This window comes from Capra hircus, chromosome 27 (genome assembly GCF_001704415.2).
Source record: "Capra hircus breed San Clemente chromosome 27, ASM170441v1, whole genome shotgun sequence".
In the NCBI taxonomy this organism is placed as follows: domain Eukaryota; kingdom Metazoa; phylum Chordata; class Mammalia; order Artiodactyla; family Bovidae; genus Capra; species Capra hircus.
The window spans coordinates 30,684,353-30,712,055 of NC_030834.1; the positions used below are offsets into that span (position 1 = coordinate 30,684,353).

At 46.6% G+C, this 27,703-nt stretch overlaps 1 protein-coding gene across 2 annotated transcripts in view; it reads left to right on the plus strand.

The window, feature by feature from the left end:
- The window catches only part of IRF2 (interferon regulatory factor 2), an 83,688-nt gene extending 73,016 nt beyond the window's left edge, over positions 1-10,672 (plus strand). For both annotated transcript variants that reach the window (XM_005698710.3, XM_005698711.3), the window contains exons 8-9: positions 7,918-7,964; positions 9,262-10,672. In XM_005698710.3, the coding sequence (XP_005698767.1) occupies positions 7,918-7,964; positions 9,262-9,570 (356 nt within the window). In that variant the 3' untranslated portion in view covers positions 9,571-10,672. The remainder of the gene's footprint in view (positions 1-7,917; positions 7,965-9,261) is intronic.

The window sequence follows — 27,703 nt, forward strand, 5'->3', positions numbered from 1 at the left end:
CTCCAGGCCAGTAAGTGTTTGGGTCAGAACTTGAACTGAATCTCCAGACCCCACGTTCCATTCTCTCGTTCCGCCAAGTTTCCTTGTCATCTCCACATAGGTTCCACTTCTTCAGTTTAGCAGAGCTTCCCATTGGGCATTTTGAACTCTCTAGGGAATGTCCCCAGACTGGCAGAAATTGGCCCTGATGTCACAGTGTTAGGACCAGATTCAGCGGGCTCTCCCATCCTTAGAGGATAAAGTGGTGGCTCCCTTCCTCCACCAACATTACGTCTTACGTCCTCCTTCTGATGATCTCCACTTGACTTTTTGGGACTCGGTTATAATTATGAAATGTAAGGTCTGAGTCAGGGTTATTCCTTGCAGATACTACAGGTGAAAAGTGGATGTCCTCTGATGGATAACCACAGTCGCTCAGGTCAGGAATTCTTCCCAGGGCTCTTTATGTCCTGCCAGTAGCCTGTCCTTCAGTCTGGGCACCACCCCAGTGACTGGCACAGAGTCGGCTTCAGAATTAGGTGGATTCATGTGACACATTGTTTGTACATTAGCAGCCCCTAAATTAACCTTCTGTTTCCTGAACCCCAACTTGCTCCATGTCAACTTAATTTTTTTCAATTGTGAAATATCCGTAGTATAACATTTACCACTTCAGCCTTTTTGTTATGATTTTTTTTGACCATGCTCTGTGCCATGTGGGATCTTGGTTCCTCGTGCAGGGATGAACCCATGCCCCCTGCTGTGGGAGCGAGAAGTCTTAACCACTGGACGGCCGGGGAGGTCCCCCCACTTCAGCCATTTTTAAGTGCACATTTCAGCAGCATTCAGTGCCTTCACAGTGTTGTGCAAGGAGCACCCCGTCCATCTCTAGAACTCTTTCACTTTGCAAAACTGAAACTTCGTGCCCGACATACAGTAACTCCCCATCCCCTGCCCCCTGCCCAGCCCCTTGGCAGTCCCCCTTCTACTTTCTGTCTCTCTGCATTTGGCTACTCTGTGTACCTCATATAAGTGCAATCATACAGTATTGGTTCATTTGTGACTGGCTTATTTCACTTCACAGAATGTCCTCAAGGTCCTGACTTTCTTTTGTGCTGCAAACATAAAAGGAAAGTGAGAAGCAACCTTGGCTACAAGAGGCCTATAATCTGCCAAACAGGCTAAGCTTGTCATCAGTTATTTATTCATGAAACATATTTTGAACTCCTGTGTGTACTAGTCCCTGTAATAGAATCTGTAACGATACTGTTTGTTGCGTGTTCGTTGTGCCCTGGAAACTATGCTAAGTGCTTGATGTTGACTGGCTTATTTAATTGTCAGGAGAATAACCCTGGGTACTGTCATTATTATGTCTTTAAAAATTAAGTATCTAAGGCTGCTGGGGTGAAGCAATGTGTCCAGAGATGGACAACCTGTTGCACAGTGGGACCCGCGCGTGGCTGATGCTGTTCTTAGCCCTTGCACTGCGATGCTGCCCTGCAGGAACTCGTGGGGCTCTGCCATTCAGAGCAGTCCACATGCCAGGATCTCAAGGGCCAACCAGAGGAGGCAGAGCCAAATGTTTTTGCCCTGATTTTACAGTGGAGATAACTGAAACCTGAAACTCTCAGCCACTTTGCTTTTGTTTCCCTGACCGTGGCTGAAAATGTGTGACTTGGTGTCTCATGCACTGCAGGCATTATTACATCGTTTTTTGTTTGTTTGTTTGTTTTGTTTTTAAAGGGGTTAGTGCTTTAGAATCAACTTTTCTATTTATCCGTTGAGTAAGAGTTTTCTGAAGTGTTCTTGGGGATTCTGGAAGGGCCTCTTCTTGCTGTTCTGCCAGCAGTAGCATTTTGCCTTCGCAGAAGAATCCCAAGAACAGCTGATTCATGCAGAGAGAAATGAAAATGTCATTACCCTTTTCAGGACATTTGCAAGATTTGAAAAGAAGGATTTTAGTGCCAGGCTGGCAGGCAGCGGGGGTTTGCTCAGAGCCTGGTGTTTCAGCCTGGCCTTTATTTCTTTCCATTGTTTTCATTGTCTGAATTCTCCAGAACCCTTTGCAGGGAGGCTTATTGGATAGAGCCAAGGTAAGTCATCACTACTACTTTTCTAGAACCCAGGACACACCAGAAACTTACCTGTTCCTGACCATGGGTAGCTAAAATCTTTCAGTCAGGAATTCCATAGCTTGCTGCTAGGAAAGACAGCTTCTTGGTTGTGTTCCTTTTTAAAGTTTATGGTCTCCACAAAAAAATAGGCTGTTTGCCTGTTTTTCATGACAGGGTCCCTTTGTTTGGACTATTCAAGTGAATTTCAGCCTCCTCTAACCACTTTCATTCATTTAGGAAACTGGTATTTGGAGGCAGTTGTTTGCTATTTTTTTCCTCCTTACTGATCATTGAAATAGAATCCCAGTAGTATTACAAAAACCACATTCATTGTTGCAAGTCGGTCTTCTCCGTGGTCTAAATATGATGTTGAGCAAAAAAAGGGACAGTTTCTTTGAGTGGACGTACTTGCGCTGTGGGCTTCCCTGGTGGCTCAGTGCTAAGTAGTCTGCCTGTAGTGCAGGAGACGTGGGTTCAACCCGTGGGTTGGGAAGAGACCCTAGAGGAGGAAATGGCAACCCTTTTCAGTATTCTTGCCTGGGAAATCCCATAGACAGAGGAACCTGGTGGATTGCAGTCCATGGAGTCACGAAAGAGTCGAACATGACTTAACTACTGAGCACACACACTTGCATTATGTTGTTTGAAGACAACGTGAAATTTTAGTTGGATTCATGAAAATTTATTCTGGGACCGGACGTCCCAAAGCCCAACCTTGGGAAACTCTAGAGAAGAGTCCTTTTTATTTTTAAAGATTCCGGTTTGTGAACAGGGATTATTTATTATGTTGTTGGTGGTTTAGTAAGAGAAATCACATTAGTATTGGGGGAAAGGCTGGATGAGAGGATGGAGAAGAAGGCAGAAGACAAAGGATTGATTTGTGATAACTGAGAGAAGGGAGACCAGCCACCAGCAGAAAAGACTTTGGGCCCTTCAGGAAACCGGAGCAGGCTTGTGTTTGTTGGGTGCAGCAAAAAGAAAAGTGCTTTAAGAGGACTCAGGTTCGAAGAACTTGCCTGGTGGTCCAGTGGTTAAGAATCTGCCTTCTAACGCATGGGATGCAAGTTTGATCCCTGGTTGGGGAACTAAGATTCCACATGCTGTGGAGCAACTAAGCTGTGTGCTGCAACTGGAGAGAAGCCTGCATCCCGTAACAAAGGATCCCACACACCACAGCAGCCAAACACAGAAATAAATATATATATATATTTTAAAAGAGGGCTCTGATTTGAACCTTTTCATTGAGACTTGCAGTGAAAATCATGGAGGAAGTGATCGAGGGAAAAGAATCCTTGTCAATCTTACTAATAAAACTTGTTGAACAACTCTTCCAGAAAATGTACCGAGATGTCATTGCACAAAAGGGCTGTGCCTGAAGACATGTTGTCTCCTTCCAAATCATGTTCCTAAGAAGGTCTGGCAATAAAAACTGGGCTAAGGGGACTCCCCTGGCGGTCCATTGGTTAAGACTCCGTGCGTCCCCTGCAGGGAGCATGGGTTTGATCCCTGGTCAGGGAACTAAGATCCTGCATGCCAGGCCACACAGCCAAAAAAAAAAAAATGGAGCAGAAAAAAAAGAAAGAAAGAAACCAGGCTACATGGAGAGTGAGCCTAAGGCTAGCATCATTGTAAAACTGCAGGTCCTGAAGGGAGCGCCCGAACCTCCCTCTTCGTTCTCACCCCGGTTGCTTCTGGGAAAACAGAGACCAGAAAGATCAATCAAACTGCTTAGGTGCCTGCTATTACTCTGTAAACACTACAACTTACTCAGACCGTGCTTACGAGGCAACTCCCCCTTTTTTTTCAATTCCATTTTACTCAAAGCAAATAAAAAACCAAACTGAAACTAATGAAAAGGAAAAATAAAACAACTCATATTGATGTGTCAGCAACAATATTGATTTGGAAGCGGCAGCTGCCGTGAACTTGTTAGTTCTGTGAAAATACCAGTGGTGAAGTAAAACCCAAGAAAACAGGTATGCGTGGCCCCCAACAAAGCACTTTGAGCCAGTGACCCAGGAGTCGCTGGAAGTACCTCTGTTCTTCTAGAGAGAAGGGCTTGAGATCCTCAGGCTGGGGCTTCAAGCATCCTTTGCTCCTAAGCTGAAGGCACTCGAGGCCATTCTTTTAAATACTAAAAACTAGAAAAATCAGGGACTTCCTGATGGTCCAGTGGTTAAGATTGCACGCTTCCAATGCAAGGGCCAGGGGTTCGATCCTTTGTCCGGGAACTAGGATCCCACATGCCATGCGGAGCATCCAAGAAAATACTTAAAAAAAATAAATAAGTAAAAATCTCACTTTGCTAATATGGAGATTCTTCAAAACTGCTTCAGAGGGAATTGACCTTCCTTTAGAAATGATGCTCTTCCATTAACACTTGTATCAGCTGAAAACAGAAGTTTGGAGCATGTGTGTCTCCTCTTGTCTCCAGCAGTTTCCCTGAAGTTTTCCTTACAGGTGGATAACATTCTGATCCCGTTTATGGTCATGCCAGGTCCCAGCACAGAGTCTTCCCAGAGACTGCATCCCAAGCCTTCACACATTGGGGACTCAGTTCCCTGCTGCTTTTTGCCCATTTCCACTAAGCCTGGTGGCATCCTGTGTTTATTTGAAGGGGAGAGGAACAGAAGATGAAGTATTTCTGGAGGGTGATTAGGAGGAATTGGAGGAGCTGGACCTACAGGAAAGGAAGAGAAACCTCGACTTTGGAACCCTAAGAAGCTAACACTCAAAACGGAAAGGGGATCTTGAAGTTTCGTGGGAGGTCGGAGCTGCAGGAGAGCCTCAGTGCCCGGGGCCCGGGGATCAGAAAGCTGGTCTGTCTTCTCTCCCTGCGCTGACTCAGACCATCACACTTGAGCTGGTTTCTCAACTTCTCTGTTCCGCTTTCTTCTTGGGAGTGGCAGCCACTGATTTCTGTCTCCTCTTCGGAGTCCTGGGATAGCTGGAAGATTAAGCCAGGAGGGGTGCTTTCCCTTGCCGTTGGTTTTACAATAACGTGTTTTGGTGGGGAAGGGGCTCTTGTGCCTGGCGTTGCTGGTTTGCCCTGATAAAGAGAGTGAAGGCTTCCCAGGCGTCTGCTTCCTCTGCTGGACAGGCCAGTTTTCTGGCTGCGGGTGGTCAGCTGTCTGCGATGGCTCAGGCCTGGGTGAAGTCACTGAAGTACAGTGACCGAGAACGGTGCTAAGAGGCCCCAGAGTGGGCCCCGTGTCATCACTTTCAGCTTCTTTGAAGAATGATTCTGTGCCTCAGTTTGTCTGTTTGTTCCTTAGCCTTTAGTTCTTGGAGGGGGCTGGTCTAAGACTGGTACTCTGTGTAAGGGCTCCGTCTGGGATTGGGGGCTACCTGGTCACAGCCATGCCACCAGCAAGGTTGGAGGCTGGAGGCCAGGGCCTTTGTACGTTTGGAGTGGAAGGAGTAGAAGCCATGAGAACACACAAGATCTTCTGTCCAATGAGGGAGGGGTGGGGTGACAGGACCTGCTTCCTGACTTAGGGTCCTTGAGAGACTGAACGAGACCTGCAGGCAAAGTGCTGGCCCACGCCTCACTAACCCCATACTGCTGCTGCTGCTGCTGTTGCTGCTACTAAGTCCCTTCAGTTGTGTCCGACTCTGTGTGACCCCACAGACAGCAGCCCACTAGGCTCCCTTGTCCCTGGGATTCTCCAGGCAAGAACACTGGAGTGGGTTGCCATTTCCTTCTCCAATGCATGAAAGTGAAAAGTGAAAGTGAAGTCGCTCAGTTGTGTCCAACTCTTCGAGACCCCATGGACTGCAGCCTACCAGGCTCCTCCTTCCATGAGATTTTCCAGGCAAGAGTACTGGAGTGGGTTGCCATTGCCTTCTCCGACTAACCCCATAAACATTCACTAATACGGCTTCCCTTCAGGCCTTGTCTGTAAAGTGAGTGACCCCGAGGGTGACCTCTAAGTGTCCCTGTATTTTGGAAGTTCTCCCTTCTGTGCGTTCATTTCTCAATGTTGTGAACCCTGAAAAACTGCGTGCCATCAATTTAGTATTTGAGACACTTAAAATTTTTTTTACTTAAAAATAATCAAAGGTAGTTTGTGTAAACATTTTTTAAAAATTATTTTTACTTGAAATCTTGGGAATTCCCTGGTGACTCAGTGGTGAAGAATATATTAATACCTGCCGATGCAGGAAACTCAGGTTTGATCCCTGGTCCAGGTAGATCCCACATGCCGCAGAGTGACTAAGCCTGTGCACCACAACTACTGAGTCTGTGCTCTAGAGCCCAGGAATTGCAGCCACAGAAGTCTGTATACCTGGAGCACGTGCTCTGCAACGAGAGAAGCCACCGCAATGAGAAGCCCACGCACTGCAACTGTGGAGTAGCCCCTGCTCCCTGCGACCAGAGAAAAGTCTGCACAGCAATGAAGACCCAGCCCAGCCAAAAATAAATAAATAAATATTTTTTTAAAATAAAAAAAGAACACTGGTAAATTACTTGAAAAAAAAAAAAAACCCTTGTATTCTGTGCACAGGTGATATCACCTCTAGTTTGTTGCCTGATTCTGTTCCCCGAGTATGTGGTACAGATCCAGTGTTGAAGGAGGCTAGTGAGCTCAGGACAAAGGCGCTCCAGCATTTACTAGATGTGGGCTGTGTGCTGAGCCCTGGGCTGAGCACAGCATCCTCTTTGGAAGGAGCTTCTATTCCCATTTTACAGATGGGGAAAACTGTGCCTCCGTGAAGTCAAGTCACTTGCTCTGTCTCTCACAGCCGGCAGGCTGAATCAGGGTGGTGACTGAGTTGGTCGTCTGTTGCCGCCTACAACTACGAACTTAGTGCCTGAACACAACACACTTTATCATCCCACAGTTGCTGAGGGTCAGGAGAGCAGGTGTGACTTGGCTTGGGTCTTCGGCTCCGGGCATTCTCTGCAGAGACCTGCAGTCCAGTTCTGGGCCGGGGCGGCTGTCGAATCTGAGGATGGGATCTGGGAGGGTCTGCTCCCAGGCTCACACAGCGTGGGCTGGGATGTAGTTCCTGGCAGGTTGTCAGCCTGGAAGCAGCCCCTCGGTTGTCTGTCCGGGTGCCTCCCTGCCGTGGCAGCCTGCCCCCTCAAGGCCAGCCAGGGAGGTCGTCGCCTCATTAGACGGGGTTTCAGGCTTATGTAATGTGATCGCATACAGCCCGTCGCCTCTGCCGCGTTCCGTTGGTTTCAGAGCAAGTCACAGGCCCCTCCTGCCCTCCGGAGGAGGGAACCCCACGAGGAGGTAAACACGGCAGCTGAGGCTCACGGGAACCCCCTAGAATCTGTGCATCCCCAGCAAGCCAGGGGGAAGATAAACCCCTTTATCCTTCCAGGATATCAGCGCTGAGGGGCTGGGAGGAGACTGGGCTGGAAAGGAGGGACCTGGGGAGACTGGGCTGGGATTTAAATGAACCAGCTGCCACGGATGGTGTGGGGCCTGGATGGAGCAGCCTCAAGGAAAGGGCCTGACACGGAGGCGGGAGCTGGCAGAGGACCAGGGGGGCAGACGGGCACCCTGGGGCCCAGCACCCCACCCTGGGAAGCAGAGACCATGAATAAACGTAGCCTGGCCCTGGGAAAATGAGCCATCCCTCCACTCTCAACCTTTTCTCCGAAGGGGCAGAACGAGAGAATTCCGATTCTGCCCAACACCTCCCATGCACACGCGTTTGACCTGAGCGAAGGAGACGGAGGTTATGAATTTAGTGACCCACTTCTTTGGAAGAAAAAGTTGCTGATACATATTTTTTAAAACACTGCCTGAGTCTCCAAACGGTTTGAGTGGCAGGAATGATGGGCCTGTGTTTTTCTCTCTGTGAACAGAAAGCGAAACTACCGATAGCGTGCCCAGTGACGAAGAGAGCTCGGAGGTAAGCATGGCGGGGCCGCTCTCGCCAGCAGGCGCTGGGACGGAGCCTTCCCAACCATCACGGTGGTTTCCTCGTGGCTAGTGAAGGTTCTTTTCTTTGATCATGAGTTTCATTTGTGGCTTTTTTGTTTTTTTTGGGGGGTGGTGGTGAAATATACGTAATGTAAAATTGACAGTGCTTTTGGATTTCAGCTTACAAAATGAGGCTTTGGGAAGAACAGGAGGGCAGAGAGTGAGAGATGTCTCAGTAAGAAAGGAGGCTGTGACGGCAGGAAAAAGCCAGGAAATGCTGATGTTCTTAGCGCCATAAACATCCTAATTCTCGGGCAGAAATAGAAGGTCCAGGTGGCCCTGGGCAGTGATGAGAGGTCAGTGTCAGGAAGTGCTTTAAGCCGGAGCAGCTCTCCAGGTCCCTAGAGTCCCTGCCACCCGCCATCCATGCCCACTGGCCAGGTGCGTGTTCAGTCGGATTCTGAGTCCCTCTCCTGTTCTCCTTTCTCTGGCTGGCTCTCGACAGTGGCAGCCAACGGCTCTGATGGTGAGCGAAGGCATTCCTGTGAAGCCCGCCTTGTGTCTGTGTTTGAGTCAGTTGTAGACAGACAGACTGCCTAGCGGTTGTTTGCATTAGCGATTTCCCAGGGTGCGAACTGCTTCCAAGGATAGCCTGGGAATTCTGAAAAGACAGCAGGCACAGGTGCTCGCACATTCGGACCCTGTTTCTTCAAGGTCAGAATTCTAGCTCCTTCCCTGAATGGCGCCCGCACCTTGAAGCTAGCTGTTGGCAGCACGCTGGAGCTCTGAACTGCACCCATTTGAAAGCGACCCAGGGGCATTCCCTGTCTGTTACTGAGCACCTCACTCGCCTCCCTCTGAAACACGCAGCTGGACTCAGGGATCCGGTGGGGCCATCGTGAAGACCTGGCTGCTCTCTCGCACCAGCCATCCTGGCCCAGAGCTTCCTGCCAATCAGGCCAGGCAGCTTGGCGTTAGAGGGGAACCAGAAACCAAGCTGCAGCTTCATTTTCCTGCCTTCATAGAATAGCCTCGGCTAGATTTCTGGGAGGTGGGCGACGGGCATTGAATAAAAATAAAAGATGGAGGGGGAGAGAAACCGTGTTTGGGGGGCATGTGTGACTGGGGCTGGATCTCAGTTCAAGGATGTGGAGTCACTCAGCTTCTCCTTTATTCCATGCCTCTTAAATTCAGACACTTAACACGTGGGGAGAAGGGGCTGGGTTTTAAAAAGCCACTGGAGAAAGGGCAGAGGAATTACCTGTCGTCATTCTTTTCTTTGCAAGGGTCGGCCACACTGGCGGAAGAGGAACGTTGAAGGCAAACAGTACCTCAGCAACATGGGGCCGCGGAGCACGTACCTACTGCCCAGCATGGCCACCTTCGTCACGTCCAACAAGCCCGACCTCCAGGTCACCATCAAAGAGGAGAGCTGCCCGGTGCCTTACAACAGCTCCTGGCCCCCATTCCCAGACCTCCCCCTCGCCCCCCCCGTGAGCCCCACGCCCAGCAGCAGCCGCCCAGACCGGGAGACCCGGGCCAGCGTCATCAAGAAGACGTCAGACATCACCCAGGCCCGCGTCAAGAGCTACTAATAAGCCTACGACTTCCCCTGGTGGTTGTCGGGATTTCTTGGCTTTGTGTTTATCGTTTGTTTGTATTGTATTTTTCTCTCTGACACCTGTTTTAGACGAATCTTAAGGGAAAAAGCCTTGACAAAATAGAACATTGATTGCTGTGTCCAACTCCAGTACTGGAGCTTCTTTTTAACTCAGGACTCCAGCTTCTTGGTAGACGCGTTATCTCTAGAGCCTGCTGGATCTCCCAGGGCTGCTCCCTCAAGTTCAAGGACGTCATAGGACCAACCCCCATATGGGCAGTGAGGTGCTGCGTTGCCTGTGGTCAAGGCCAGCATGGTGGAATGGATGCCTCCACATGGAGGAGAAAATGTGAACTAGCTGGAATTTTTTATTCTTGTGAATATGTACATAGGGCAGTACTAGCGACGTTGCAGTCTGCTTCTGCACCTTATCTTAAAAGCACTTACAGATAGACCTTCTTGTGATCCTGCTCTGTTTCACAGCACAGTCAGCACCCCCCTTCCCTCCTCCCCTCCCAGCCCTGACCCTTCATCCCTTCCCCTCCCTCCTCTTCCCCTTCATCTCCTCCCCTCCTCTCCCATTCATTTTCTTTCCTCCTCTTGCTCCCCTCAAAGGCCATGTTCCACATCCCTGAGGAGGAGAAGAAAATGAACTTCTCCACCAATGTCCCATTTTAAAAGACTGCTTTAAAAAACAACAACAACAACAAAAAAAGAGAAAATCTTTCTAATCTGCTATGCTTGAATGCCACGCGGTACAAAGGAAAACTATCCTGGAAAGATTATGCAAATTCTCAGATTTGAAGACAAAAATACTCTAATTCTAACCAGAGCAAGCTTTTTTATTTTTTATACAGGGGAATATTTTATTCAAGGTAAAATTCTAAAGAAAATATAATTGTTTTTTATCTTTTCTACAGCAAATTTATAATTTTAAGATTCCTTTTCTTGTTTATCGGCAGTTATTACATCCTTGTGGCACATTTTTTTTTTTAATTTTGTAAAGGTGAAAAAGCTTTTATGAGCTCATGTAGCAATCAAATTATCCTGTGGATTGATAATAAATGAATATGATATATAGTTAAATTTTTAATGGGCATCACGCCTGGCTTTGTCTGTGTGTACCTTAGAGGACAGTCATGGGACAGGACTGGCAGGGTATCATTTCTTCCGGTGGACTGGAACTTTCCCCCTTTCCTTTTCCTTTGTGTTAATCATTCAGTCGTGTCCGGCTCTTTGTGACCCCATGGACTGTAACCCACCAGGCTTCTCTGTCCATGAGATTCTCCAGGCAAGAATACTGGAGTGGGTTGCCGTGTGGTTCTCCAGGGGATCTTCCCAACACAGGTATCCTGCATTGCAGGCAGATTCTTTAGGATCTGAGCCACCTGGGAAGCCCTGAGGATACGGATGCCTTCCTCTGCTGGGTGTTTGCCCGCAGCTGGATCCTGTGCTGAATGTTGTCTTACGTGACGCTTTCACCTCTTCACTCATCAAGGTTGTGCACAGGATAGAGATTTATCTCCATTTCACCGGGAAGAAATGGAGACTGGAAAGGAAAATGCCTTTATGCAAAGCCTCACGGGTAGTAAGCGTCCGAGGCTGGTGTGATTATGGAGGGAGTCTTTTTCCCCCTTTCCACTGCTCTCTACTGTTAGCAAATTCCATGTACATCTGTGTTTTTCTTATTCTTAAATATATGATTAAAATTCTGTATTTATGTCACATCCCAAGCTCACGGATAAGACATTTTTCGTAACAGGAGATATTTGTTGGACTCCTCCTGTCTCAGTCTTCTTTCTAAGACCTGGGGCCTCAGCCCAAGGCATATCTTTTCGAGTGAGAAATGTGAACTGCAGAATCCCAGACTCCATCACCAAGTCCGTGACCTCGGGAAAGCCACCCGGCTCACCCCTCAAGCTTCCACCGTGTCCGTAAAATCAACCTATGGAGCCTCAGCCCCCTCCCTGTTACCTCTGGGGCTTGTGCAGGAGATTGCTGGGTTAATATTTGAAAAGCTTCCTTCAGTGAAAGGACAAAGGGCTAATTTTATACCTCCCTCTGTGTGTGGCTGCAGATAGAATTAGTAGCCATAAAATTATCCAGCCCTGAACAAAAAATGAACTGAAGCATGTTACTGGTTGCTGTGCTGTGGCTGAAATGCCAGGCTGGACGGTTGGCTGCTCCCATGAGGAGCACCCAGGTGACAGTGGGTTTACCTCCCTTTCACGAAAAGCCCCTGCAATCTCGGCGAGAGGAGAAGCTGCAGGGAGGAGGGGTGCCAGTCTTCCTCGGCCCTGTGCCCTTCACTGAAGACCTCACCTCCCAGGTTCTGGACAAACAAGTCCAGTTCTTTGCAACTTGGATCTAAATCCTACTCAGCCACCCTGCTTTAGAACCAATTAAAAACCAATAGCGGAAGGCGGCTCTCGGTCATGTGACCTGGAGATGAAAGGGCAAAGGGGAGATCCTCTTGACCCCTTTCTGTCTTCCAAACACAGAGGAAGCCCCCCCGACCCCCAACTCACTTCCAGGCCTCTTGGCAGCTCTGCAGGGCCCAGAGGCCGCTCCGTGTGCTTCTGGGAGCACGGTTGTGACCGGACAGGCAGCATCTCACCAGGTGGAAGAAGACGGAGAACTGGAAATGCACCCCTGAGGGTCCTAAAGATAACCATCGATGGCCAAGAAGATGCAGGTTCGATGCCTGGGTCGGGATGATTCCCCTGGAGGAGGGTATGGAAACCCACTCCAGTACTCTCACCTGGAGAGGCCCACGGACAGAGGCACCTGGTGGGCTGTGGTCCATAGGTCACAAAGAATCGGAGACGGCTGAGCACGCACCCAGAGCGTAGCCAAGAAGGCAGCAGAACCAGAATGGTGTTTAAATTATTTCTGAGAAAGGGCATGCTCTGTCGTGTTTCTCAGTGTCACTTGCCAGGAGTGTGGGGAAAGAGCCCCGTGCCTGGGCTTGGCCTGAGGAAGAAAAATCAGTGAGACGGGGCATCTCAGGGACTCAGCCTCAGACCTCATTGTCCGATACAGGAAGTGCTGGGGACACGTGCCTCTTTTGGCTGGCGGTTGTGATGGGCTTGGGTGTGTGTATGTGGATATGCTTTTATGATGGGCTTGGGTGTGTGTATGTGGATATGCTTTTATGATGGGCTTGGTGTGTGTGTGTGTGTTGATACGCTTTTGTGATGGGCTTGGGGTGCATGTGTGTCTGTGCGTATCTGTGTGTGTAACTGGCAGGTTCAGTGTCTTAGTCTCTGCTCCAGCACCTGAGTCATCCCCTTAATAATGAGGAGCCTGTTCAGCTGTGAACTCTGCATCCAGTGGCAGGAACTTCCGCCCAGTCCGAAGGTTGAAAGAACCCAGCACATCCTGAACCGCAAAGAGCTTCCAGAACACCGTTTGCAAGTTTCTAAATAAATCCATGCTCAGCCATAGCATTTTTCCATGTTTTGATGGAAGTAACTGCCAAAGGAGGTGTTTAGTCTATTTGAATGTATTTATAGAGAAGAAGAAATACACACAGAAAAGAAATACAAATCTCCTGGCCATCCAAACCCCAAAACAGTATCCGTTTTTTTCCCCCCATCCTAAATCTAAAGTATATTTGGCTATCAGGTAACCACTAGTGAGATCAAAATTTTAGGATTGAGGAAGATGAGTGATTGGGTTTCAGGATTCTGAGTTTTCCAACTTGTGCTTTTGGAAGTATTTTGCATGTGAATGAAAACGACGGTTAAGCCCCAAATGGCCTCCTGCCCTAATGGAACACTAGACATTCCTTTTGCTCGAGGCTATTCTTTGAATGTTGAATTCATTAGGTTTTAAAAGCCCCTTGTTATTCTAGCTTTGGACAAACAGACCCAGATAAAAGGTGAACATAAGAACCCCCTGCAATTCTGCCAAATTTCTACTGAGGAAAGAGCACTAGGAGGCTTGCAAGCAGGTAGCCCAGAGGGGTCCTGGCACGCAGTGTCCCGTACACAGAGTCTCAGTAGCAGCCTTGGTTTGCAAAGAGAAATGGAGGCAGAAACTGGTTTTTACTTCATGGTGTTCAGCTACCTCTTGAAATACCACCCCCCTGGCACACCCTGGGCCAGGATGGTTGGAGCCGGTGGACTGACCCACCCAGAGGCCTGGGAACCCGTTCTCCACCTGTTCTCGGACTGCCGCAGACCCCTCCCTGAGCGGACCCCACTCTGTGGGACTGGAAGCTTCTCCAGGTTGTGTCTCAGTCATGTTGGCCTTCCACATGTGGAAATTAGGCAGTCACCCCCCCCCCCACCCAGAATCTTCTGCTCCCCTGGGATCCACACACCAGTGTCAGAAGAACAGGGCCGGGCCCCTGGGCTCCGGCCCTTGGGAGTGTGGCTGGCCACAGACCCAGGGAGGAGCACCCTGGCTGGGCAAAGCTTCGGGTCAGGAGACACAAGAAGATGGTGGGCATGCAGTTCTCTTCCGAGGCTGCCAGCCCTCTGGACCCTAACACCATCCCCTGCCCGGCTTGGGCAGGCCTGGCCTTGCTGGGCAGACAGACCAGGGTTTTGTTGAGGTTCTGCGGCCATGCTAACAACAGGTGCAGGGGTTCTGCTACCAAAAATAGAGCCTGGAAGGAAGGAAGTGGCCAGGCCTAATAGCCAGTGTGAGCAAAAACGTGAAGTCTGTCCAAGAACTTGAGTCATTCCATGGAAGGGTTGGAAGGCTCGAGATGTGGGACATGTCAGAGTTCACACGGTCTAAAAGTTTTCTGGAGTCCTTTAGGCAATTTCTTAAGAAGAAAAGCAGCCCAAGTGGTGCCTCTGTTCCCTAAGCATGCTGCCCTCGGGTGGCTTGGTCAGTTTCCCTGTATCTGCTTTGTAAACACGTTCAGACTGCGCTTGCTGTTTCTGAGGAATGCATTGTGCTGGATTGTGCAACTCCAGCTCCGTTAACCCCTCACACACACAGCCGGAGAAACGCCACCGTCACATGGCACAGTTGATTTTAGCAACACAACTGTTTTTGCAGGTGCTCAACAAACTCCAGGGTGACGGCATCGCTAAGTTTCGGTTTGTGTTGAGAAAAATGTTTGAAACTCTAAACATCCAAGCATTCAACCGCATGAATCATCGGGAAACGAAACTTTCCAACATGATCCATCTACTGGAAGCTTGGGTCGTAGAACTGAGCATGCTCACATTCTCCAGTTCTCAGTAATGCACCAGATCAAAGACATTATTTTGAATCACAAATTATACTTGAACTCGATGTCGGAAATTTCAGGATAATGTTAGCCGCTAGAGGCTGGGGAGGGGAGGAGAGGAAGGGGGAGTTGTTTATGGTTTGTGATGGCTAAGCATGTATTTATCCCTAGAATTCACATAATAAATATTCTCAATAGAATTCACTTTTCTGTCTCCCGATGACATTCTAAGCAGATTTCCCTTGCCTTCCCAAAGGATCTAGTGCTATAACTTTTCTCTGGGAAGATCCTGTATCAAGTTTTTTAAATTTTATTATGAAATATGCTATTAATTGTATTTCACACCCTGAGCTGTAGCATATTCAGTGCACAACCAAAAAAGAAGATTGATAAAAGTGTAGAAGGCAGCCCAAGGCCATTGCTCAAATTTCACCCTGATGGCCTCTGCGATCATTCACAAGACAGCTGTGACATGGGAAGGAAACCCCAGGCTGGTTTAAAAGATTCGTGTTTGCAAACTTTAATTTGCAAGATGGATTTAAAATAGCATAATTTCAAATGCCTTTCTTTACCACCTCATGAATTTAACTAGGGCAACTAATCATCTTGGTTTGCTCAGGTCATGGGATTTCAGTGCTAAAACTGAGAAAATATCAGGCAAACCAGAAGGATTTGGTCACCCTAACTTTAATGCCAAGATTCAGAGAACACATATCACTTTGCTTTCTTTGAGGATTTTCTAAACCCAGGTGAAAGCTTCATGAAGAGACATAATTGAGGGTATATTGTTGATGACCTTGTTATTAATACAGTAATTTAGGAGTAGTATTCGGGTAAGAGGGCTTCCCAGGTGATGCTAGTGATAAAGAGCCCCTCTGACAATGCAAGAGAGGTAAGAGATGCAGGTTCGATCCCTGGGTTGGGAAGATCCCTTGGAGGAGGGCATGGCAACCCACTCCAGTGTTCATGCCTGGAGAATCCCATGGTCAGAGGAGACTGGTGGGCTACAGTCCATAGGGTCACAAAGAGTCAGACACAACTGAAGCGACTTAATATGCACACACCAACATTCTGTTCAGAAAAACAGATTCATTTATTCAACACTATGGAGTTCCTACTCTCTGCCACTAAGGTTCTAAGTGTTAGAAGGCTGTATGGAAGTGAGCAAAACAAAGTGGTGTTTGAATAGAGATTAAATTCTAGTAGTGGTGGACATCCAACCAATAAACAATCTTTGGTGGTGGTTTAGTCGCTAAGTCATGTCCAACTCTTGCAACTCCATGGACTGTAGCCCAGCAGGCTCCTCTGTCCATGGCATTATCAAGCAAGAATACTGCAGTGGGTTGCCATTTCCTCCTCCAGGGGATCTTCCCAACCCAGGGATCAAACCCATGTCTTTTGCATTGCAGGTCGATTCTTTATCAACTGAACCACTAGGGAAGCCCAACAATCTTTCATTTCAGTTCAGTCAGTTCAGTTGCTCAGTCGTGTCCAACTCTGCAACCCCATGAATCGCAGCACATCAGGCCTCCCTGTCCATCACCAACTCCCGGAGTTTACCCAAACTCATGTCCATCGAATCAGTAATGCTATCCAGCCATCTCATCCTCTGTCGTCCCCTTCTCCTCCTGCCCCCAATCCCTCCTAGCATCAGGGTCTTTTCCAATGAGTCAGCTCTTTGTATCAGGTGGCCAAAGTATTGGCGTTTCAGCTTCAGCATCAGTCCTTCCAGTGAACACCCAGGACTGATCTCGTTTAGGATTGACTGATTGGATCTCCTTGCAGTCCAAGGGACTCTCAAGAGTCCCCTCCAACACCACAGCTGAAAAAGCATCAATTCTTCGGCGCTCAGCTTTTTTCACAGTCCAACTCTCACATCCATACATGACCACTGGAAAAACCATAGCCTTGACTAGATGGACCTTTGTTGGCAAAGTAATGTCTCTGCTTTTGAAAATGCTGTCTAGGTTGGTCATAACTTTCCTTCCAAGGAGTAAGCATCTTTTAATTTCATGACTGCAATCACCATCTGCAGTGATTTTGGAGCCCAAAAAAATAAAGTCTGACACTATTTCCACTGTTTCCCCATCTATTTTCCATGAAGTGATGGGACCAGATGCCATCATCTTCATTTTCTGAATGTTGAACTTTAAGCCAACTTTTTCACTCTCCTCTTTCATTTTCATCAAGAGGCTCTTTAGTTCCTCTTCACTTTCTGCCATAAGAGTTGTGTCATCTGCATATCTGAGGTTACTGATATTTCTCCCAGCAATCTTCATTCCAGCTTGTGCTTCCTCCAGCCCAGCGTTTCTCATGATGTACTCTGCATAGACGTTAAATAAGCAGGGTGACAATATACAGCCTTGATGTACTCCTTTTCCTATTTGGAACCAGTCTGTTGGTCCATGTCCAGTTCTAACTGTTGCTTCCTGACCTGCATATAGGTTTCTCAAGAGGCAGGTCAGGTGGTCTGGGATTCCCATCTCTTTCAGAATTTTCCACAGTTTGTTGTGATCCACACAGTCAAAGGCTTTGGCATAGTCAATAAAGCAGAAATGGATGTTTTTCTGGAACTCTCTTGCTTTTCAATGATCTGGCGGATGTTGGCAATTTGATCTCTGGTTCCTCTGCCTTTTCTAAAACCAGCTTGAACATCTGGAAGTTCACGATTCATGTATTGCTGAAGCCTGGCTTGGAGAATTTTGAGCATCACTTTACTAGCACATGAGATGACTGCAACTGTGTGGTAGTTTGAGCATTCTTTGGGATTTCCTTTCTTTGGGATTGGAATGAAAACTGACCTTTTCCAGTCCTGTGGCCACTGCTGAGTTTTCCAAATTTGCTGACATATTGAGTGCAGCACTTTCACAGCATCATCTTTCAGGATTTGAAATAGCTCAACTGGAATTCCATCACCTCCACTAGTTTTGTTTGTAGTGATGCTTTCTAAGGCCCACTTGACTTCACATTCCAGGATGTCTTCAAGAGACAATAAATACTATGGAGAAAAATAAAGCTGGACCAGGGAGAATGGAAGTGATGGGAGATATTTAGAGCTCTCATTTTAGGGCTTAAAGGATCCATTGAAGAGTTGACAGTTGTAAAGCCCAGCAGTTAGTGGGAGAGATGAACAGTGTGTATCAGCAGGGTTCAGTTGCAGGAAGCAGAAACCGCTCTGGCTATTTTCAGCAGAGAGGCATGGACTGGGGAGAAGCAGGTGTTCGTGTTTTGGGAAGGCTGGAGGGGCCGAGAGCCGGCTGCCTCACCTCTGCCTCTGCTGTCAACCTCAGAAACCAGGAAGCTAGCGCTGGAAGTACCTAACGATAGTGAGGATGTGATGATTTAGTGGAAATTTGAGAACCAAGAAGTCCCTGTCAGCCCCAACCTATCTCTGGTGTGTGTGTGCTAAGTTGCTTCAGTCATGTCCAGCTCTGTGCGACCGTATGAACTGCAGCCCACCAGGCTCCTCGGTCCATGATTCTCCAGGCAAAAGTACGGGAATGGGTTGCCATGCCCTCATCCAGGGGATCTACCTGACCCAGGGATGGAACCCACGTTTCTTATGTCTCCTGTATTGGTAGGCAGGTTCTTTACCACTAGCGCCACCTGGAAAGCCCGCTGGGGGCCCATTAAATTAGTGACTAAACCTTGAGACGCAGCTTTAGAAAGTCCCAGTGTCTCACAATCATGTTACCCGATGATTACAAGTGAATGCGAAGGAAGGTGGCTTCTGCCTCCATCCTCTCAGTCTCACTCAGGTGCAGATAACTAACTCGTCGAACCAGATTCGCAGTTTAGAAGCCTAGATGCAAGAACAACTAGGAAATAAGGCTGTCCATTTCCAGCTTTGGTGTTAGAGGAAAGCAGAAGAGAAAAAGTTGGGCAGGACTTCCCTGATGTTAAGGTTCCTGTGCTTCCAATCCGGGGGAATGGATTTGATTCCCTCCCCCACCCGATTTGGGCATGGGGACTGCTGAGTGCTTGTTTGGGATATGCATACACCTCAAGGAATTCACTCTGCCAATAACACCAAAGGAAGTAAAAATTCCCAAATAAGAACATCCAGAGACCAGAGTCATCATCCTGTACTTCCAGTGTATATGGGATTGTAAAATGGTGTGGTGGAAAGAGATTGGGTTTTTGAAATCACATGAACCTGGGTTCAGTTCTCACTTGCTGCTGACTGTTCGGAAATCTCTTAATATCTATACAAAACAGAATTTTTTGTATATAAAAGAAGACATTAACATCTTACTCACAAGAATGTTGTGAGAAAGAAGATCTTGTCATTAAAGTCTGGACTGTGTTGTAGGCACTCGGTTTTATCAAGCGCATAATCTGGATATAAAATAGCCAGGATCCATATTACAGAGCGCTGCTTCCAAATGATGTATCCACTCCACATTTATATTAATTCAAGAATTTATCACTGAGGATTCCAGAGCTCAAACATGTGACCCCAATTTCTATGTAGCCCAAAATTAGTGGGGTTCCCCCCCCCTAGCTCCTGGTCCAGGCTTTGTTGGGCAAGACTCATTTTATGATTGAGTGGGCTTAGAGTTAAGAAAATATTCCTTCCTGATAGAAGTTGAAGGCAATCAGAATCTGTCAGTAGGGACTTATTTTTAACATCATGGACTCAAACACATTTTTTAAATGCCTTCTAAGACCACCAGGTGGAATTTAATTAACTTTTGATTATTGAGGTGATCCTAATTGACTTCATTCTGGGTCAGCAACATGATTTTCATCATAGAACAGTGGGCACGCTGATTCCCACCAGATTCGTAGGATGCAGGACATATTGACTCAGCAAGTTTGAAATCAGGTGCATTTCAGCGAACTTATAAATCAGACAAGCACACTATTAAACTTTTGTGTTTCTTGATATTTTCCTACCCTATCCTAAACTGTTATCTTAGGTCATGGACAGGATAAAGGAACTTGGATGTGGCGGAAGCTTCGACAGAATCTGATATAGACCAGGTGTAGGGGCAGGAGAAGTCCTTTCCAGGGTATCTGTTTGCCTCAATGGATCAACATGGGGATTGAGAAGTTTCCTGGGAGAAGAGCTAGAAGAGTGTGTCAGAGACTAGATTCTGGGAAGACAGTGTAGGCTGAGGCTGTGACCAGCTGGAGCCGGAAAGATGCTGAAGGTGTTGGGCACTGTTCTCGGTAGTGTCGGGACTGCTGCTTGTGCCCATAAAGATACTCCATCACCCCTGAGAGACGTGTAGCCCGAGGCGAGAGAGTGCCTGAGGGTACGTCAGCTGCCATCTCAGGACCCCCACCCCCCTTTATGATGTTGTTGTTCAGTTGCTAAGTTGTGTCCGACTCTCAGCAACCCTCATGGACTTCAGCTGCAGCACGCCAGGCTTCCCCTATGCGGAGGCTTGTTTTTTAGTTTCCTGGTTCTTTTATTTTTAGTGGTTGGACGAGCAGTGGCCTGAGACTCAGAAGCAGATCAAGTAGAATGATGGGAACCACCCTGGAGAGGGCAGAGGCAGGTCACCTGAAAAAATAAACATATAAGAAATAACAAAGAAAATGTGCCAAACGAAGAAGGAAATACGGTGAACACAGCATGCAGTGAATATAACATGAAATAATATGACAGCTTTGAGACTAAACAGGAGTGGTATCAACAAATGGAACAGACTTTACTGGTTTCTTTTCTTGTAGTGACAGATGAGCCAGGTATCAAATTAGCTTACAAGGCAATGTTATATTTAATAGACACGCCTTGATCACAGTGATTCAAAAGACCAAAAATTAAGGAACAGGCAAAGTTCTAACAGAAAAATAAAAGCAGTAAGAAAGAAGGGTGATGATTTTTATATCAGATAAAGTGAATTCAGGCTAAAAAGCTTTACATGAGAGAAAAAGGCATGCTTTCTAAGGCTGAAAAATCACGATTCACAATGAAGATAAATTACGAACATCTCTGCACCAAATGGTACAGCAACCAAGCATATAATGCAGAAATTACATAAAATAAGAATAGAAAGAGATGGAAACATTTTAGTAAAAGGAGACTTCAACACCCCATGCTCAGCATGGCAGGTCTGGAGGAAATAAAACAAAGATAAAAGTTTTAAACAATTTAGTAAATAATAAGGTGGAACTTATGCATGTATATTCAACACTATACCCTAATAGTAGTGATCATATCTTCTTTTCAAATGCAATGGATGGGGATAATTTTGAAAAATTGATCACATATTCATTTTATGGTCTCATTAAATTAACTTCTGAGTGAAGGGGAACTGAGCCCCCACAAGGTAACTCTTTCTCCCAGAGATTTGTGTAAATTCCTTCCAGGGATCTGCATCTTGGCCTGGTTTGACTTTGTCCTCCTATAGGTTCTTGTCGCATATTTCCAAACTGGGGGACTTACTATTTCTTTTAAAGCTAAGAATTTTTTTCATAGGCAACAAAGCAAAGCTCTTAATTGCTAAGCAGGAAGGGGAGCGGCTTTTCTGTGTGAGCACTTGGAACCATCATTAAAAGTTTGTTTGCTTTATAATTTTATTAAAAAGAAAGAATCAAAGAACACCCAAAGCAAAAATAACCACACACGGACATGCAAAACTGCAAAGTGCTTTTATTGGAATTATTCCTCATTCCTTTATCAAATGGGAGTCCGTCTTTCACAATAGCTGTGTGCTCACACTCATTCAAATGAGCCTCCTGAGAAAAGGAGGTTTCGTGTCTTAGCACAGCCATGAAAAGACACATTTGCTTATGAGCCCTCAGGAAATGAAGAAATTAGCCTCATGGTAGTTCAGGCAGGAAGCTTAAAATAAGCATAACCATTGTCTTCTTCTTCCTTTTTAGATTGGTTTTCCCTCCATGCTGTGACTTGAACTCTGTGATCTCCAGGTTTGAAGCTGGAGGAGGAGTTGGGATGACAAAGGATAGAGGCAGACACAACTTTCTAGCTGGTGGACAGAGCTCCAGCTCTGCAGAATTCTCCAAGGGCTTGGAATATTTGAAAGCTGCCCTATTTTCTCGAGTTTAACACTCAGTTTATTTTCCCATATGTTAACATTTATGAAATTGGGATCTGTAACGCAAGCCCTGTCAAAAAGATTTGCCTGCTGCTGGGCGGAGAAGTGAGGTGCCAAGACAGTTGGCACTGCCTATGGCCACACAAGCTTTGCCAGTGTAGAAGTATCTCTTCATCCACTTCGCCACTCCTGGTTAACTGTTTGCATTGGTGGCACTACATGCTATTAACTTATCAATGGATATATGTCCTAGTGGTCACCGAAAATGTCTTCAAAAAGCTTACACTGCTTTACTGTATTGAAGCAGAAGTCACCTCGTGTGCACATGTCGAGCATTACACATTGCCCCACGACACAGGGTACATTATAAAAATTTTCAAAACTGGGAGAAATTGGTGTGACCCCTTCATGCATCATAAAAAAACTATCATTTAGGCCTCAAAATCTTTTCAAGGTTTCTAGTGACTTTCAACAGAAGCTGTTTAATGCTCTTTAAAAAAGGAAAAACGAAATTAAAAGTTTAACCAAAGAGGAAATGCCAACACATCCCTAGGGTTCTCTGTGATGCCTTCAAATTACACTGTCAATCTACATTGCAGCAAAGGCCAAGCTATTTAGTATGACTGAAAGACAGTGTCTCCTCGTCAGGCTGTGAATAACTGTAGGTGTCCAAAATGACTTGGGAAAATATTTAGTCTCTGATTATGAAATAAGGTACAGAGACTTCCCTGGTGGTCCAGTGTCCAAGACTCTGAGCTCCCAAATGCAAAAGGCCTGGGTTCAATCCCTAGTCAGGAAATTAGATCCCACGTGCTGCAACTGAAGGACCTAAGCTACTCCATTTTGTTAACAGAAAAACTCCATTTTGTAAGGTTCCAGGAAAAGAGCCTTAAAAATCCAAGAGCCTTTGGAAATCCCCTGACCTCACCCCACCACCCTTGAGCCAATCGGACCCCAGACCAGAATCTCCAACTTAACATTCAGGAACTCGTGGTCTACCTAGGTAATGGGAACCAATCAGAACCTGTGGCCAGCCCCGGAAATGAAAACCAATCAGAAACCAACACCTAACTCTTCCACAGAATTAGACGTCTCCCAACCCGGAAACTCCTGTTTTTCAAATTTCTCGCATGAGAATACCCTATGTAACCCAGAGCTCAGGGCTCCTCCCTATAGCCTCTGTGTCAATATCAGTGGGAGCCCCAGCTCGAGCTTGGTAATAAAAACTCTCTTGCTTTTGCATTGGATATGGGCTTCCTGGTGGTCATTGGGAGATTTCGCGACTTGGGCATAACACAACAAAGATCCAGCGGAGTCAAATAAATGAATATTTTTAAAAAAGAAATAAGCTGCAGCTAAACTCTGATAATAAAAGCAGCATATAATCATGAAGAGTAGGAGGTGTGTGTCTAGAATCTTTTTTATTTTTTTTGCAAGTGGATGCTCAGTTGTCCCAGAACTGTTTGTTGAAAAAACTATCTTTTCTCCATTGTGTTTCCTTTGCTCTTTTGTCAAAGATCAGTTAGTTATATTTATTGGGGTCTGTTTCTGGGTTCTGTATTCTGTTTCACTAATCCATTTGTCTATTCTTTTGCCAACACCATGCCGTTTTGATTGTCATAACTTTCCAGCCTTGAACCCAGATAGTGTCCACTCTTCTTCTTCTTCAATATTATGTTGGCTATTTTGGATCATTTGCCAGGAAGTCAAACAAATCATCCAAATGCTAATCACTGGGGTTCTTAAATGTCTTAATAATACCTCTAGATGACTACGTAACCGCCGAGATAATATTACAAAATCTACCATGTTGTGTTTTTCATTTCAACTCTTCTCCACTTAAGGAAGGATCCCGTGTAAGCACAGCTCACTTTTGCTTCAGTAACTTTGGGGAGGGGGGTGGTCTCCTTCCTTTATCAGTCTGTCACAGGAACTCCTTGGACTGGGAAGTTCGCCAAGTTCCTCACATTTCAGCCACAGAAAACAAAACTCACCGGAAGCATACGCTTCCCTTCTCTTCCCAGCAATAATTACTTTATCCAATCACCAGGAAGTCCTGTGCCCTATCAGCAGCGGAGGGCAGTGTGGTGTCGCTGTGTATGTATGTTACCCACAATGTGGCATAATAAAGGCGTAAATAAGATGCAGCAGGAAAGGGTTTTCCCCATGACTGCCCTTCCAATCCCTAAGCTGCCCGACAGGCTTCCTTTGCTGTCTTCTTCCTGCAGGGACCACTTGTGCATGCTCTGGATGCTGGCGCTTCCTCTCCCAGGAGCACAGTTCACCCTGAGGGATCCTGGGGAGGTGGGGAGTTGTGCCCATCCGCACTGGTGCAACACCCCCTCCCCAAATTCTACACACTTTTCTCTTTTAGAAAAGTGATTTATCTCCCCCAAATGTTTTTTCTTTATATGATAATGATGACTCCGGTTCAGGAATACTCCAAGACAGAAAATTCAGTGAAACATGTGTCTATGCTCATACCTAGTGTGCCAGTTACTGTTGCTGTACGAGATTTTATCCCTGACATTTAGCAGCTTCAATCACCCATCTACTACAGGTTCAGGGATTTTATGGGTTTGGAATTTAGACAGAAGGAATGGCTTGGCTCTGTTCCATAATATTGTTACCGGTGAATTTGAGGTTCTTGCTTCATCGTGAAAGAAATAGTAGTCCCCAACCTTTTTGGCACCAGGGACTGTTTTCGTGGAAGATAATTTTTCCACCAAACAGGAGTAGGAGATGGTTTGGGGATGATTCAAGTGAATTTCTCTTCAAGAAAATTAGAGATACCAAGGGAACATTTCATGCAAAGATGGGCTCAATAAAGGAGAGAAAAAGGTCAGAAGATATTAGGAAGAGGTGGCAAGAATACACAGAAGAACTGTACAGAAAAAATCTTCATGACCCAGATAACAATGATGGTGTGATCACTCACCTAGAACCAGACATCCTGGAATACAAAGTCAAGTGGGCCTTAGGAAGCATCACGACGAACAAACCTAGTGTAAGTGATGGAATTCCAGTTGAGCTATTTCAAATCCTGAAAGATGATGCTGTGAAAGTGCTGCACTCAATATGCCAGCAAATTTGGAAAACTCAGCAGTGCCCACAGGACTGGAAAAAGTCAGTTTTCATTCCAATCCTAAAGAAAGGCAATGCCAAAGAATGCTCAAACTACCGCACAATTGCACTCATCTCACACGCTAGTAAAGTAATGCTCAAAATTCTCCAAGCCAGGCTTCAACAATATGTGAACCGTGAACTTGCAGATGTTCAAGCTGGATTTAGAAAAGGCAGAGGAATCAGAGATCAAATTGCCAACATCCACTGGATTACTGAAAAAGCAAGAGAGTTCCAGAAAAACATCTATTTCTGCTTTATTGACTATGCTAAAGCCTTTGTGTGGATCACAATAAACTGTGGAAAATTCTGAAAGAGATGGGAATACCAAACCACCTGATCTGCCTCTTGAGAAATCTGTATGCAGGTCAGGAAGCAATAGTTAGAACTGGACATGGACCAACAGACTGGTTCCAAATCGGGAAAGGAGTATACGTTGAGGCTATGTATTGTCACCCTGCTTATTTAACTTCTATGCAGAGTACATCATGAGAAACGCTGGGCTGGAGGAACCACAAGGTGGAATGAAGATTGCCGGGAGAAATATCAATAACCTCAGATATGCAGTGACACCATCCTTATGGCAGAAAGTGAAGAACTAAAGAGCCTCTTGATGAAAGTGAAAGAGGAGAGCGAAAAAGTTGGCTTAAAGCTCAACATTCAGAAAACAAAGATCATGGCATGCGGTCCCATCGTTTCATGGGAAACAGATGTGGAAACAGTGATAAACTTTATTTTGGGGGGCTCCAAAATCACTGCAGATGGTGACTGCAGCCATGAAATTAAAAGACGCTTACTCCTTGGAAGAAAAGTTACGACCAACTTCGACAGCATATTAAAAAGCAGAGTCATTACTTTGCCAACAAAGGTCCATCTAGTCAAAGCTATGGTTTTTCCAGTGGTCATGTATGGATGTGAGAGTTGGACTATAAAGTAAGCCGAGCACCAAAGAATTGATGCTCTTGAACTGTAATGTTGGAGAAGACTCTTGAGAGTCCCTTGGACTTGAAGGCGATCCAACCAGTCCGTCATAAAGGAAATCAGTCCTGAATATTCATTGGAAGGTCTGATGCTGAGGCTAAAACTCCAATACTATGGCCACTTGATGGGAAGAACTGACTCATCGGAAAAGACCCTGATGCTGGGAAAGATTGAGGGCGGGGATACCAGAGGATGAGATGATTGGATGGCTTCACCGACTCTGTGGACATGAGTTTGAGCAAGCTTCGGGAGTTGGTGATGGACAGGGAAGCCTGGCGTGCTGCAGTCCCTGGGGTCACAAAGAGTCGGACACGACTGAGTGACTGAACTGACTGAACTGAAAGTGAGTAACATCTATTGTGCACTTTATTTCTGTTATTACATCAGCTCCACCTCAGATCATCAGGCACTATTAGGTCTTGGAGGTTGGAACCCCTGATTTAAGTGAAGCCTGGCAAAATAAGGAAGGCAAGAAGGAGAAGTAGGTGGAGAAGACTGCACTTTTTAAATACAGGGAGGTAGGGAAGCATGGGGTTAACGTGAGTACGTCTGTGTGTCTATAGTGCTGGGGTTGGGCTCAGGGCTGAAGGGAGAGAAGCTTGAAATGCACATGGAGTCTGAATTTGTTTGAGCATTTGACTGACAAAGCAAAGGCTCAGGAAGCCTGTTTATATCTGTCCCTCCTGCCTCTCCCCGCTTCCCACCGTTAGTCTATATATATATATTTTTAAATATTTTGTGTTTACCCCTATAATTTTCCTTTAAAAACAGCCTCCCATGATTTTGTGGCATTGGCACTCTTGGAGGAAATAAAAATACAGAAGAGAGGGCTCTAGATGTGCATACTTCCCCAATGTCTGCAGCTAGGGTCCTTCAAATGATGCGGACGCCTCTGCCTATCACAGAAGGCTTAGGTCTCACCCACAAAGCAACTATAGGGTGGGTGGGCTTTCCAGTTGCATACGCCACCTCGTGGAGGTTAGGAGCTTCTGTAGATTCACTTATCCCCATGTCTTGACTTTGGAGCTGTTCTTAATCTGCGTCTATTCCTCCTTCTCCACGCCCTGTGCAGTCTATTCTTCTTCCTCTCCTTCCCCTGCTTCTCTCTCTGTGTGTCTCTTCCTCCCCTTCACCCCTTCAAATTCACCCTCTAGAGGGAAAGATGGTGCTCCAGCTGGGAAGGGACTGTGAGTGTCCGTCCCGCGGGAACTGGAAAGCCCTGGGTGTGGCCCCGGCCCTGGGTCACTGAGCACACAGACAGCTCCTGGGGCCTGGTGCTGTCCCTGCCCTGTCCACGCTCCGCACCCTGGACTCAGGGTTGGCCTTGGCCTTTGTTCGAGGAGGGCTGTGCACTCCTCACCGTGTTTTCAGACTCTCCGCTGTCCATCTGCCTGCTGGTCATTCAGGAGTAAACTCAGGCATGGCTGGATGTCAGGGGAGAACCTGATGATTATGAGGATTCAAAGGACAGCCCCGGAGGCGATCGGGGAGACTGAGGCCACACAGCTGGGGAAAGACGGCAAGTGCTGGGGGGACCCGTCAAGGAGGTTCTTCCACCGATGCAGGGTCCCTTTCTTTCTGTACAATAAACAAGACAGCCAGCATTCAGGGAGCTGTTCCAGAGAGGGACGTGCCACAGGAAGTGGGGGGGGGGTCTCTGTCACCGTCTCAGAAAGACCCAGAAACAGGTCTGGGAAGGAGATGCATATGTGCAAATTTTTTGACTCACTTATTCAAGAAATAATAATGATGGAAGGATGAATTAGGGTTGTGGGACTAAGAGATATCAACGACTATGTACAAAATAGATAAGCAACTAGGAT